Source organism: Danio aesculapii, chromosome 8, assembly GCF_903798145.1.
Source record: "Danio aesculapii chromosome 8, fDanAes4.1, whole genome shotgun sequence".
NCBI classification, from domain to species: Eukaryota; Metazoa; Chordata; class Actinopteri; order Cypriniformes; family Danionidae; genus Danio; species Danio aesculapii.
In genome coordinates this window covers 7179794-7195116 of record NC_079442.1, presented here as the reverse complement: position 1 = coordinate 7195116, position 15323 = coordinate 7179794, and the positions used below count along the sequence as shown (strand labels likewise).

Here is a 15323-nt window from a genome sequence, read left to right as displayed (position 1 = left end):
TTATAATCATTATAATATAATATAATATAAATTATTTTATTACTTAAAATATAATATATTAATATTTTTAAAATAACAATAAACTGTTTATCTAATTTACAAATAAGCAATTTATCCTACCCCCAAAGTTGCATATAATGGCATCATCTATATATATATATATATATATATATATATATATATATATATATATATATATATATATATAAATAAATAAATAAATAAAAATTAACTGTCAACTTACTCAGCATATGTTTTACACAGAGGATGCCCTTCCAGTTGCAACCCAATACTGGGAAACACCTATACACTCTCACATTCACACACATACACTACAGCCAATTTAGCTTACCCAGTTCACCTATAGTGCATGGTTTTAGATTGTGGGGTAAACAGAAGCACCCAAAGGAAACCCACACGAACATGGGGAGAACTTGCAACTCGAACCTTGAACCAGCGTCCTTCTTGCTGTGAGACGACAGTGCTAACCCCCAAGCCACCATGCTGCTATATATATATATACATATATACATATATATATATATATATATATATATATATATATATATATATATATATATATATATATATATATATATATATATATATATATATATATATATATATATATATACATATATATATATATATATATATATATATATATATATATATATATATATATATATATATATATATATACAGTTGAAGTCAGAATTATTAGCCCCCTTGAATTATTTTTTCCCATATTTCTGATTAACAGAGAGAAGATTTTTTTCAACACATTTCTAAACATAATAGTTTTAATAACTCATGTTTAATAACTGATTTATTTTATCTTTGCCATGATGACAGTAAATAATATTTGACTAGATGTTTTTCAAGACACTTCTATACAGCTTAAAGTGACATTTAAAGGCTTAACTAGGTTAATTAGGATAACTAGGCAAGTTATTGTATAACGATGGTTTGTTCTGTAGACTATCAGAAAAAAAATAGCTTAAAGGGGTTAATAATTTTGACCTTAAAATGTTTTTATAAAAAATTAAAAACTGCTTTTATCCTAGCCGAAATAAAACAAATAAGACTTTCTCCAGAAGAAAAAATATTATCAGACATACTGTAAACATTTCTGACTTATTTATGCTAAGCTAAGCTAAAAGTGCTCCTGCCAGACCCAGAGATTGGCTGAATGTATTCAAAAATGGTAAAACTAAACCGTTTAACTCTAGGTCACTGGTTGCCAAAGTGGGAGTAGCCAGACAATGAGGAAGGGTTGCTTGGTGATTTCTATAAATCAAATGCATTTTATTAAATTAGTAGAATTACCATATATATCCATAACCTACAGAAGACACAACTAGTAGTTAATAAGTGAATATTAAGTTACATAAAAAAACAACAACATGCCTTTCAATTATTATTATTATGTTTTCCATTAGATTGCAACCCTTGGGGTAATTGTTATTTTAAAGACAAAGTAATAGATGTACAGTAGCAGATCGATTTTATGCCACCGAGTAGGGCTGCATGATTCTGGCTAAAATGTGAATCACGATTTTATTTTGTTGCTTAAAATCAAGATCACGATTCTTTCTCACGATTCTTTAGATGTAAAATAAAGGTTAATATGAGTCTCCTGTTTTTATTGTTAATTCTCAAACATATCATCACTTTGGAATTATATCTATTTGCGTTCTGAATGATTTTGAGATATTGAGCTTCAAAGTTTTTGCAATCCATATAGCAAACGGTATGTGTGTAACATTTTTTTTTTTTAAAGTCTTAAAATGTAAACAACTTATAAAAAACATCCCATATTGTAAATAAGTTGTCATTTAATAAGAATATGTCAATGACTCAATTTTGACAAAAATGTCAGATAGAACCTTATAATTCTAAGGTGACAATATGGTAAAACAACAATAACATTAGGCCTATGTGTAGGTCTACTGTTCCTTAAAATGCTCAATTTTGAACAGTCATTATGGTGGACTTGAACAGACTTTCAATATGTCCTGTTTGTTAATTCACAGTAAAATGATGACATCAGAATATAACTATAATTATAAAGTTGAATTATTATGTTTGAGACATGTGCTTGTCATTTGTCATTGACAGCATTATCAGACCATTAGTTTTCACTGGTAAAATCAGACATTTGTCATTATCAGATTTCTTCTTGCATTATATTCAACATTATAAGCTAGAGTATACTAACACTGTTAAACATTTATTTTCATGCACAACACTTTGTGTTAGATATTAAAGAAAAATCATATCAAATGCTTGTCGTAGTCATCACTGTAAAATGCGTTATGATCATTTAAATAAAGTGCGGCCAGTTTCATTTTCACTTCTAAGTGGGGCTCATGGCTGCCGTCACTGTGATTAAAAAACACACACATGCAAATCATTCTTTCAGTGTGGTTCTCGAACGATCGCTCTGTGCAAAAAACTGAATGTTATTTACAACTTTATTACCTGTTATTCACAGCCTACGCAGGTTCTGTTCACTAAAGTAGCCATCATTGTTGTGCACATGCACATGTTATCGGCAGTAAACAAACAGCCTTACGGTCAGCTTACGTGTGATTTCGTGGCCGCGAATACGTATTACATGAAGACAAAGGACATTTCTGGGTGAATTACACCTTATAAATGCAGTATATGACACTTTTAACGCCATTGGAAGGTGTTCATGTTCCTGTGAAGACTTGTGCGGCCGCCTTTAGGCTTCTCTCCTGACCTTGAAAATTTAATTGGCTGAATCGTAGGAAAGCTGAATTAAGATTGTGTGTAGGGTCGAACGAGATTGTGATCTTTTTTCGATTAATCTTGCAGCCATACCACCGAGTTAAACTTTATGACACATTTATAACTTACTAAACACTAACTTACATTAAAAATAAATATAGACCACAATTAAACATGGAGGATGGTCTCTGAGTGGCTTTCTCCAAAGTTCAACAAAGAATAGACTTGGGCATATTGGTCTGTGTGTGCGGAAAAGTTTGAGAACATCTAGGTGACTTGTAAAATGAACAATTTGAACAGTGTAGATTAGCTTTAATGCTTTTATAACTTCAGTATCAATGTTATGGGGAAATCACTCTATTCCAAAATGTCCATTTTTCCTACAGATGTTTCTCCCAGTGGCTTCATAAGTTCCACCATCACTCAGAGCTGCTGTGTTTAAGCAGAGAGCTGGAGGAAGTCTGCATTCGGAGGCTGCGGTGGAGAGCTTTCTGTCTCTGGCAGCTCAAACTCAGCCGTGTTCAGACTCACATGCAGCACATCAGTAGTCTCTGGAAAAACACTCGCCATCTGCGTCTTCATCTGCGCGTGTGGAGACAGAGACTCATCCGGAGGAAGAGGGCCCGAGCGGCGGTTCATCGGTGGAAACAGCACATCTCACAGGCCAGAAGGCAGAGAAACATCACGAAGGAGATGAAAAACTGGTTTCTGCACTGGAAAGAAGCTTTCAGACAGAGCGTCAGAAGCAGAGATCACTATACACAGACACAGGAGACAAAGTAAGTTAGCTCTTCAAGTCTCCATTGTCGTGTATACTGAACAAAAATAGTCTCAGCGCATTATATTTTGATCCATTTTTGCATGCGATTAAAAAAAAAAACCTTTTTTGTTTGCCTCTTTAAACCTTAAAAGCCACAATTTCAGATCTTGTAAGCAAGCTAGAGAGTAGAACAAGGATTATTGTGTTTATGTAGGAGATACAATCTGGTATCATTTGCATTTGTAGCAATTGCAGCGTGATGGATGTGACATTTGCAGTAAAAACTGAAAACATAAATTCACAGGGAAAGTATATGTTAACACTACATTAATACATCTGTTTATATTTGCCAAAACTAATAACCACGGAGTTATACAATCAGAAAAATATCAATCTGTAAACATATTTATATTTCAAATGAGGAAAATAAACATGCCATGGTTTCCGCTACATTCATTCCTCCATGGCGGGGCGCCATGCCAAAATTCATTCCACCACAGCTACATTACAGCTTCTCATTCAAAACATTTTATTTTTTTAATAGCGGGTGATAATCGCACCAAAACGTATTAAAGGGTAAGTGAAATATAACAGCGTGAACTTTTCTGTAATTGTAATAGTGCTGTGCGTCATTTGTTTACTCTTTAAGGTGACGTGCTGACTGACTAACAGGTGCAAGAGGCCAGCAAACACGACGTATAGCCGTTTCACTTTACTCCAGGACGCATTAAAGCCGCTCTGTAGGTCTATTGGAGACATTCATAAATATTCCTAGCAAGTCTAATAACTGTTGGAGACATACTTGTTACATAAACGCACTAAATCACACTTCAGCAGCGTTTATTTGAGAGCGCACAGGAAGATCTGCGCTAACGCGTATTTGAGGGCGCGCAAGAAGTTTTGTGCACGAGCAGAGGAAATCAGCGCGCAAGTAAAGAGATTCGCATGCTGTAGGCTATTACATAAATGCGATCTCAACTCGTAATTCTGCGCTGACGACATTTGTCATTGAAATAACGCCACAGGTAGTTAGTAGATCTGCGTAAAAAAGGCCTGCCGCCACAGCTGGAAAAAATCCTAAAGGAAACACTGCATGCGTTATGGATGTGACCAAAAAAGTACGCGAGTTTACAGTATACAACATAATAAACCCGATTGATTTTATTTTACTTTACATTTTTGCATTTATGAGGAAAAAGCTCGGTTATGTATGTGACATCTCTCCATTATGGATGTGACAGATGTGAAATTGGCACTTGTGTGACTTTGATACATCCAATGTAATCTTTTGGAAACACTGACACAGAGAATTTTGAGTATTTCTGCAGTACAGTAAAATACAAGCGTACACAAAAGACATTTTTATTGGTGACAACTTTAATTTGTTCATGGCAAGGTTGAAATTTGCATGGGATTGCTCAGAAACTGACATGAAAATAAACTCAAAATGTTCTATCTCTCTTTAGCACAATCCTCTCTCTGGGTTGCTGTCTCAGCAAATGAACAGTTAATAATAATATTTATTCATTCATTTTCCTTTGGCTTAGTCCCTTTATTCATCAGGGGTCAGCACAGTGGAATGAACCGCCAACTTATCCAGCATATGTTTTACACAGCGAATGCCCTTCCAGCTACAACCCAGTACTGGGAACCACTCATTCACACTCATACACTACGGCCAGTTTAGTTTATTCAATTCACCTACAGTATAGCGCATGTCTTTGGACTGTGGGGGAAACTGGAGCACCCAGAGAAACCCACTCGAACATGAGGAAAACAGGACTTAAACCAGCAACCTTCTTGCTGTGAAGTGCAACCACTGAACCACTGTGTCACCCTTAATAATAATAAAAACACAAATAATATTTGTGTGCGTTCATTAAAGATTTTGGCTTGCTCTTCATGTAGGGTTCTGCTGGCATGGCACAGACACACAGTATCAGCTCAGAGACTGAGGTACAGGGAGGCCTGGTTCCAGTACAGCAGTGAGATGAGACTGCAGGCTGCTGTATTCATGCAGTGGAGAACAGCGCTGACCTGGGGTCAACAGAGGAAGCGTTTAATGGAGTGCCAGCTCATCTATGAAAACAGAATTACAGAACAAGCATTTCACCGCTGGAAAACTGCTGCCGCAGAACGCAGAGGGATGAAAACTTTTAACAACAGTTTACTTCACAAGGTTTGATTCAGTTTATTTATTGACTTTGTCGATTTCAGTAATAAAAATATGTAGATTGCAGTGTACTGGTGACAAAAACTAACTTAAACAGGGTTCATATGGGTGCTGGAAATCTTTGAAAATGATTGAATATTAATTTAGTGTTTTCAAGGTTTGAAAAGTGGCTTGAAACTGCAGTTGTTTTGCTTTCTTATTAATTTACTGTACTAAAGAGTTTCCTCTACAGGAGCACCTTTTAAACTAAAGTAGACCCTCGTGTATAGAGAGAGATTTTAGAACAAGGTAGACTATTCTGATGAATCATCTGTTGAACTGCATCCCAATAATCACAAATACTGCAAAAGACCTATTGGAACCCGCATGGAGCCAAGATTCTCATAGAAATCAGTCAAGTTTGGTGATGGAAAAATCACGGTTTAGGGTTACATTCAGTATGGGGGCGTGCGAGAGATCTGCAGAGTGGACGGCAACACCAATAGCCTGAGGTATCAAGACATCTGTGCTGCCCATTACATTACAAACCACAGGAGAGGTATTTTTTAGCTGAAGAGCAAATTCTTCAGCAGGATAGCGCTCCTCATACGTCAGCCTCCACATCAAAGTTCCTTAAAGCAAAGAAGGTCAAGGTGCTCCAGGATTGGCCAGCCCAGTCACCAGACATGAACATTATTGAGCATGTCTGGGGTAAGATGGAGGAGGCGTTGAAGATGAAACCAAAGACTCTTGATGAACTCTGGGAGTCCTGCAAGAAGGCTTTATTTGCCATTCCAGATGACTATTAATAAGTTATAGATAGATAGATAGATAGATAGATAGATAGATAGATAGATAGATAGATAGATAGATAGATAGATAGATAGATAGATAGATAGATAGATAGATAGATAGATAGATAGATAGATAGATAGATAGATTTATTGATTTATTGATTTGTGTAAAATTTTTACATTTTAAATAATGTAATATTCTATTTTCAACATTTTAAGTTCATTTAAGTAAATAAAGTGTAAATTTCAGATGAAAGATAACAAATAAATGATATTTAAGAGTAAATTACAATATTCCAATGTTGATAATGGGCTCAGGGCAAACATTTAAAAATCTTCCCTAAAATACTATATACTTCCCTAGAAAACTAGTATGCTAACCAATATCATCTGATATGTGATGAAGATAACATGTGAGGAAGATGTATGTATATAAATATGTACATTTCACAGTTGTGCTGGAATGGTTTAAAAACGCATGTGAAGATTGCTTAAAATGTGACTTTATAAAAGGTGGCACAAATAGAAAAGGAAGGTGCTTCAACTCCATAAATGAAAATGTTTAAAAAATCTATATTTATTTTACTTACAGTATGCTTAAATATATATGTGTAAATATATATATACTTATGTGTATTTACTTTTCTTTACAGTGGTTCAACCGGTGGAAGTATAGAAAGGATTTGTTGAACGTAGCAGACAGGCTTTGTCTTAAGACAAGAAGACATGAAGCTCGATTAGCGTTCAGTACTTGGTCACTATGGGCCAAAGGTAACATGGTATTTTTTTTTTTTACCTTTTAAAAAAAAAAAAAAGGTTACAAAATGTATTATTTTCTACATAAATATAAAAAACCACTAGCTCTATTTCTTCATCTCGGGGGCCTGTTTTCAGTTTATTCATGACAATTTGCATTTGTATAATGTTATCACTTTTAGCAGTATTATCTATTATATGCAATCAGTTTTTCCACTAAATTTTTTCCGCAACGGACTCTTAAAGGGGTATGGGAGATGAGACTCTGATTGGTTTATTGCACGTTATACTCAAAACACACCCATAAACTCATTAAGAGAATAAGCACAACCATGTTAGACCATGAGCCGCGGCGCTAAGCATATTTTTCTGTCCTTAAAATAGCAAATGTGGATTCGGACAAGCCCTTAATGCTTTTGCACCATGCGCTTTAGACTTTGTGCTTAGATCAGTTAAATAGAGCCCATTGACTTTTGTATACCTGTCAACATTGGGATGTGAAAATAAGGGATATGCCCACCATAATAAGCCCCCCCCCCCTTTTTTTTTTTTAAATCCCTATATTACTAAATATGTTTATTTGCAGCTGTTTCATTGTAAATAAACAGTTAAATGCTCAGTAATATGTTTTATTATTAATATTTACAAAAGAAAAATTAAATAGTATACATTAGCAGCAAATAAATTAGCGAACAGTTCAGCTTATTAAAGTTAATAGCTATTATAATGAAATAGAATCAAGCTGTCAAATCTCATTAGCCGTTTCTTCACTGTATAACTGACAGATTCTGATTAAAGAGCAACAAATGAATCTCTTATTTATTTAGATGTTTTTCATTTGGTTACATTACATAACAGGTGTCACTTTAAAAATGCACACATCTAACGTTATACTGAAAGCTTTCGATTGCTTTCCTAACTTTTTATACTCATTTAGGACGAAATTAGATGTGTTTGAAAAAACCAACCAAGCTCGACATCTTTAGATATTATTATTATTATTAATTATGTGTATATGTCTGTTCAAACACGCACCCAAAACCCAGACTTTTACTCCGCTTCAAATCTCGTGTACAGAATCTGAAACGGTGTCTATTTATCACTATGGAGCGCGTTTTTGGGACTGTGACAAAATGTTGCCATTTTGGAAGAAAATACATAAGGTAGTGGAAAATATTCTTAAGCAAAATTTTGATATGACCCCAGCTTTGTATTTATTGAATCTTAATGTGAACAATCTGTTTGAAAAAAGATGCATTACAGTTATTTATTGTCTTGGTACATTTAGCTAAAAAATTTATTTTGCTACTTTGGTCTGCATCACAGGCTCCATCTTTTAAAATGCGGATATCACAAATTGCTACATGGTTACCATTAGAAAAACTTACCTATGACAAACATAAAAAATCTGACAGATTTTGGTCAATTTGGTCTCCCCTTTGGGAATACATAAAAGAGCTCTCTTAAATTAACACAGGATCCCTATCATTCATATACATCTTTTGTTATAACCTACACTTAAAGACTGCTCTAAAATGGTGTGATTGTACTTTACTTTTTACCTATTTATGTTTTTGTTATATATTAATTCCTTTGTTACTTTCCATTTTCAAGACTGTACACTCTCTGTAACACATTTATACGTTTTGATGTTAATATTTGGTGAATATGGGCATACAATAAAAAAATAAATAAACAAAAAGTTAAACACTTTTTATTTCATATATTAAGTTTTAAGTTTTGATACTCCCAAAATCATTCAACATATATCCACAGATTTTTTTTTTTTTTTTACAAAATTCTGCGCAGAAATAGCCAAAAATGTCCGCAGATTCTGTCCGGCCCTAGTAATAAGTTAAGTAATTAATTAATATTAAGAAACTAACCCAACTTTAATGTAGTATAAAGTGAGTATGGCCCCTGTAAGTGTGACTTAAGTGCCCAAATGTTGTTTCTCCTCCAGAACGTAAAGCTCAGAGACAGATGCGGGAGGCTGTGAGTCTCTGGCTGGATGGCAGGGCAGTATCTAGAACTTTCCATCAGTGGCTCAGAGTTTACCAACAATACCAGAAAGCTTCCAGGCACAGACAGATGCAGCTGTCTCACAGGTAAACACTGCAACTGTTTCACACAAGGAAAATAAGATTAAAATAAAGGTAAAGAAGATTAATAAATACTAAAACAAGCACAATAGCACATTCGCAAAGATTGTATAGGATTATTAATATGTTTATTGTAAGTAATAAGGGGCTAAAAACAGGACATAAGCTGGATTTCCATCACCCTGTGTCTCACCATATGAAATGAAATGAAATAACTAGTCCGCACACTCTCAAAACTCAAAGATACGAGTAAACAGCAATTGGACGATTTTCGTGTGACCAAATTCCTCATCCTTTGCATAATGTTTTTATTCAACTAATTGAATTGCTTTCAATGTTATAAAATTATATTTAAAAGAAAATTATACAGCTGAAGTCAAAATGATTCACTCTCCTCTGATTTTTTAAAAAAATATTTCTCAAATGATGTTTAACAGAGCAAGGAATTTTTCACAGTATTTCTGATAATATTTTTTCTTCTGGAGAAATTCTTATTTGTTTTATTTCGGCTAGAATAAAAGCAGTTTTTAAATTTTTTTGAAAAACATTTTAAGGTCAAAATTATTAGCCCCCTTACGCAAAATATTTTTTCCTATATTATATTTCCCCATTAAATCAAAACTCCCGAGCATACTGCCCTACATACTCCATATAAAATGACTTGCCTTAAAGGGACTTTGCTAATAATCAGTGATATTTTCATTTTCATTTCAGAGCATTGGAGAAAGGAGTGAATGGATTGATCTATCTGTACTGGTCCAGTTGGAAAAACCAGACTGAAGCATCGCTGCTGCATACACAACGAGTAAGTAACATGAAGTAACATGAACAGAATATGTTCTGCTACTGGCGACACGGGCCATCAAATGGGACTCAAACTTTTAATCATGCATAGTGGCAAGTAATTGTATAACGATGTAGACAACTGAAAATAAAATGTTGCTTAAGAGGGCCAATAATAATATTGACCTTAAAATGTTTTAATGAGCTGCTTTTATTTCAGCAAAAATAACTCAAATAAAACTTTCTCCAGAAGAAAAAATATTATAGGAAATACTGTGAAAAATTCCTTGCTAAGTTAAACATCATTTGTGAAATATTCGTACAAGAGGGCTAATAATTTTTCAACTGTATATCAATTAGTAATGACAACTTATGATTTTTATGTTAATCATGCAAAGTCCCTTTAAGGCAAGTCATTTCACTTGGCAGCCACCTTAAAAATGCCTCTTGGGCAGTATGCTCGGACATTCTGTCTGAATGGGGAAACATTAAATTCTCCAAAACTGCTTGACAAGCTTATGATTGAATTTCATATTAGGAATCACCAATAAAATTAAATAACAACTGTCTCACAAGTTTCATTTCTAAATGTTCAAATCGAACAAAATCTGCTGAAACTCACGTCTGGTCCAAGCCCCTCCCCCGGAGTTTTGTCAGACTATAGCAGTAGTTTATTGGCTCCTGAACTAGAAGGCGGGCTTTATTCGCCATATACGATCGACGATTGGCTCAAATTATAAAACAGCGACAAATTTTCAAAAAAAGCGACTAGCGACAAATCTAGCGACTTTTTTTGGTGTTACTGAAGATTTTTTTTGTTACATTTTTTTTAATGTCCATACTGTACCGTTCCTACTCTTCTCAACGAGCTGCGGGTGATGACGTCGGCCCCTTGCCCGCCTAAGAGCACTGGCAGGTGGCCCAGCCCTCATGCAGCAGTCTCTCCCACCTGCAGATCACTCCTCTGCGTACTGACGGCAAATGATTTAGCACCGGCAGTGTGAGATATTTCCAATGTACAGTCAAACCAATCTGCTTCTTTATTTTAACAATTGAATTTGACCCTTTATTCTTTTCTTGTTCACAATCACAGATATTTTAGTGACCGTTTCGGAACTGAGTATATTACGTCTGGGAGATTACTGCAACTTCACTACACATCTATACTGATATACTGTATGCAAACAGCAATACATTTAGTTAAATTGACATGCTTACATAAAGCGTAGTGCAAATATAAATACCCCTTTATTAACCACAGGCTGTTAAACAAACTGAAACGGTAGAACTTGATGACGTCAGTAATATGCAAATTGACGTATGATGTAATCTAGCCCTTTTCGGGCAGAACTTTCATTGAAAATAGTTGGCAACAGTGATAATTTCACTCACCTGGGAAATGGAGGAAACTTGAATGATTTGTGAGCACAATAAAGTGCAAACAGCATGCCCTATCATCTGATAATTGTAGGAAACAATTCCAAAAGGAAATTGACTGTGTAACGCCACGTTAAAGAAAACAAAAATACGATGAATATGCCGAGTTCATCGACTAATTAGCCGGAATCGGCTGAGGTGACTAGATGGCGAGCAGCGAGATCTAGCTGCCACTCAAGTGGCCACGCCCTTAATCATGCAGACTTAATATAACTCAATATAAATGAAATGGATGAGTTATACAAAATTCACCCCCTCACAGTTGTCATAAAGTGTAACATTAGCTATGTACACCAAAATCATTCTTTGTACCAGGCTGTAAACACATTTTTTCTGCTGTAAAGTTGGCCATTTTAACAGTGGGCTCAATAGAAATCTGCTCTATTATGGATCCAGGACTAGCGGAATTTCGATGAAATTACTGTCTTATTAGCTTCTTGAGGGATCTTGCCGCTTGATTCTATCTGGACTCTCATTAGCATAGACAGCCCTGAGTGAGAAGCAGCCGTCCGCCATTAGAGTTTTACCTGCCAAAGATAATGTCTAAGAGGCTTTATAAACATCAAGTTTGAACACACAATAATACGCACAATAATATTTTCAGATTTTCACAGAGATAACAGAATTGGTGATGGAGAGGGAAGTCTGGGGTTCTCTCTTAAGACTGCTGCCCCCGTGACCTGGCCCCGGATAAGCGGATGAAAATGGCATGACACAGAGATAACATGAGTTCTGTTTTGAATTAGCCACTATGCTGACACATAGGCATTTGTAGCTCCGCCCACTTTTCAAAAGAGCACAGTCTCATTTGAATTTAAAGCGGCAGTCACCAAAACTGCCACAATTAGGATTAAAGCCTAAAATGGGTAGGTTCAATGAGTTATAAAACATGATGTGTGGGGTATTTTGAGCTGAAACTTCACATACACACTCGTGGGACTTCAGAGAGTTATTTTAAGTCTTGTAAAAAGAGGCATAATAGGTCCCCTTTAAAATTTATTTGCCATAGAATGTGCTTGATTTCTGATTTATTTTGGTAGGGCCTATTGAGTTATTAATGTCAATCCATTTTTGATCAGAAGCAATTTAACAAGCCGCTAACACCCAGAATCTCTTCGATTTTACCATAACCTGAGAAGATTAAAATAACAAAGACTAAATAACCTCACGTGTTTATCTTTCTGGTGCAGTTTCAGCGCTGCGTGCTTCAGAAATCCTGGCTTACCTGGAGAAAGAGACATATCAGGAACAGAGTGTCTGCTGATTACTCCCACAACGTCAACTGCACGCTATTGGCCAAGGTAAAGCAGTCCACAGCTTTTATGAAATGTCACCGTGTTGGCTCGAGATAAACAGGGTCATCATGCACTCAGTAGCTCTAATAGCTATTAGGTCATAGCAGTCTGATCTGTGCTAAAACGACCTAGTGTTCCTATGAATAAACACATACAGTTGAAGTCAGAATTATTAGCCCCCTTTGAATTTTTTCTTTCTTTTTTAAATATTTCCCAAATGATGTTTAACAGAGCAAGGAAATTTTCACAGTATGTCTGATCGTATTTTTTCTTCTGGAGAAAGTCTTAGTTGTTTTATTTTGGCTAGAATAAACTAAAAAAATTTTAAAACCATTTTAAGGTCAACATTATTAGCCCCTTTAAGCTGTTTTTTTTTCGATAGTCTACAGAACAAACCATCATTATACAATGGCTTGCCTAATTAACCTAACCTGCCTAGTTAACCTAATTAACCTACTTAAGCCTTTAAATGTCACTTTAAGCTGTATAAAAGTGTCTTGAAAAATATCTAGTCAAATATTATTTACTGTCATCATGGCAAAGATAAAATAAATCAGTTATTAGAAATGAGTTATTAAAACTATTATGTTTAGAAATGTGTTGAAAAAAAAAAAAAATCTTCTCTTCGTTAAACAGAAGTTGGGGAAAAAAAAATACACAGGGGGGCTAATAATTTTGACTCCAACTGTATATTGATTAACGCGCGTCTTATCATTGCTGGAACGGTTTAATAGAGAATTTTCCCATTGGGTGCAAATAAATGCTTTTATCACTAAACTTTAGCCCAGTGATTTCTGCCCACATCACATGCTGCCTAGCTTTTTGCTTCTTTCTGCTCAAACCTTTTGTTCAAATGTTCTTTTAAAAATTGAGACGCTGTTTCAAAGATACAAGATACAATTTCCAGCTGCTGTGATGAACCAAATACTCATTTGTCTTTCATGGATAACTGGAAGGACTTTAATGAGTTTAGAGACACTGATTACATGTATATGGACATCAGTAATCGAGTTATTTGCCTTAATGTCTAATTATTTGCCTTAGTGTTTACATGACTTGCTTTTTGAATCTCTTTCATGTTCCCATTTTACATGGTATAGTACATAGTTTTAATAACTTCATTACGTCAGCATTTTACGGTGGCCGGAAAGTGCAAAGTGCCTTCGCTTGTGTGTGTTTTGAACCAGGAGTGCAATACCTAGTACAACCACTGGGTGTCAAACTTACATACTGCACCTTTAAGGTGTTTCCACGTCTGTACTGCACTTCAATAACGCCACTAAACTAGGAGTACTCCTCCACATGTCTTAATTCCATTTCTGTTTAGTTCAGTTATGACTTTAGTCTGCTTCAGGTAATCAGAAATCGCTGTTTACATGGTAGACTCTTAATTAGAGTATTGTCTTAAACGTAAATAACGAGTAGTGGTGTAATAAATTCAAAGATGGCGTCATTCCTTCAGGTGAATTCATACAAACACAAACTCTGTTTTTAATAATGTTTTTTGTTTTCTCTTGTGTTTTATTGGCAGGTGTTGCATGTGTGGTGGCTGCGAGCCCATGGGTCAGACTTTGAGCCCTGACCACTTCTGTCTGTTTACAAGCAGAGGGTTAACAAATAGAAATCAGCCAAAGTAGAGTCCAGACTGCAGTGACTATCACCACATGTATCACCACATTCAGTAATACATCTGTATGCTCCCTACACTTTATTCTGTGATTTAAAAAAATTCATATTTATTAACCAACGCCAACCACATTTGCCTTTACTCAATAAAATGGCTTTTGCTGCTTTTCAAATTACTTATTTAAAATGAGTTGAAACAACTCAATTATTATGTTTTAGGGGGGACAATTTAATTGTTCTATGTTCAATCCACTTAAATTGTAAAAAAAAAAAAAAAAAAGATTGTTAACTTACAATACGAGTGACTCCCATGAGCTTGGAGGACTGCATCCATACATCTCTGCAATGACTCAAATCACTTATTAATGAAGTCATCTGGAATGGCAAAGAAAGCGTTCTTGCAGGACTCCCAGAGTTCATCAAGATTCTTTGGATTCATCTTCAGTGCCTCCTCCATCTTACACCAGACAAGCTCAATAATGTTCAGAACTGGTGACTGGGCTGGCCAATTCGGAGTACTTTAACCTTATTTGCTTTCAGGTACTTTGATGTGGAGGCTGAAGTATGAGAAGGAGCGCTGTCCTGCTGAAGATTTTGCCCTCTCCTGTGGTTTGTAATGTAATGGGCAGCACAAATGTCTTGATACCTTAGGCTGTTGATGTTGCCGTCCACTCTGCAGATCTCTCTCGCATGCCCCCATACTGAATGTAACCCCAAAGCATGATTTTCCCTTCACCAAACTTGACTGATTTCTGTGAGAATCTTGGGTCCATGCAGGTTCCAGTAGGTCTTCTGCAGTATTTGTGATGATTGGGATGCAGTTCAACAGATGATTCATCAGAAAAATCTACTTTCTGTCAC

The 15323-nt window shown here is 35.4% G+C and overlaps 1 protein-coding gene across 1 annotated transcript in view; it reads left to right on the top strand.

The window, feature by feature from the left end:
• The window catches only part of LOC130234009 (protein SFI1 homolog), a 20853-nt gene extending 6244 nt beyond the window's left edge, over positions 1–14609 (top strand). The window contains exons 5-11 of the mRNA XM_056464291.1: positions 3144–3536; positions 5426–5696; positions 7117–7234; positions 9183–9327; positions 10036–10126; positions 12732–12842; positions 14368–14609. Of these exons, the coding sequence (XP_056320266.1) occupies positions 3144–3536; positions 5426–5696; positions 7117–7234; positions 9183–9327; positions 10036–10126; positions 12732–12842; positions 14368–14418 (1180 nt within the window). The 3' untranslated portion in view covers positions 14419–14609. The remainder of the gene's footprint in view (positions 1–3143; positions 3537–5425; positions 5697–7116; positions 7235–9182; positions 9328–10035; positions 10127–12731; positions 12843–14367) is intronic.
• The last annotated feature ends 714 nt before the right edge of the window (positions 14610–15323 follow it).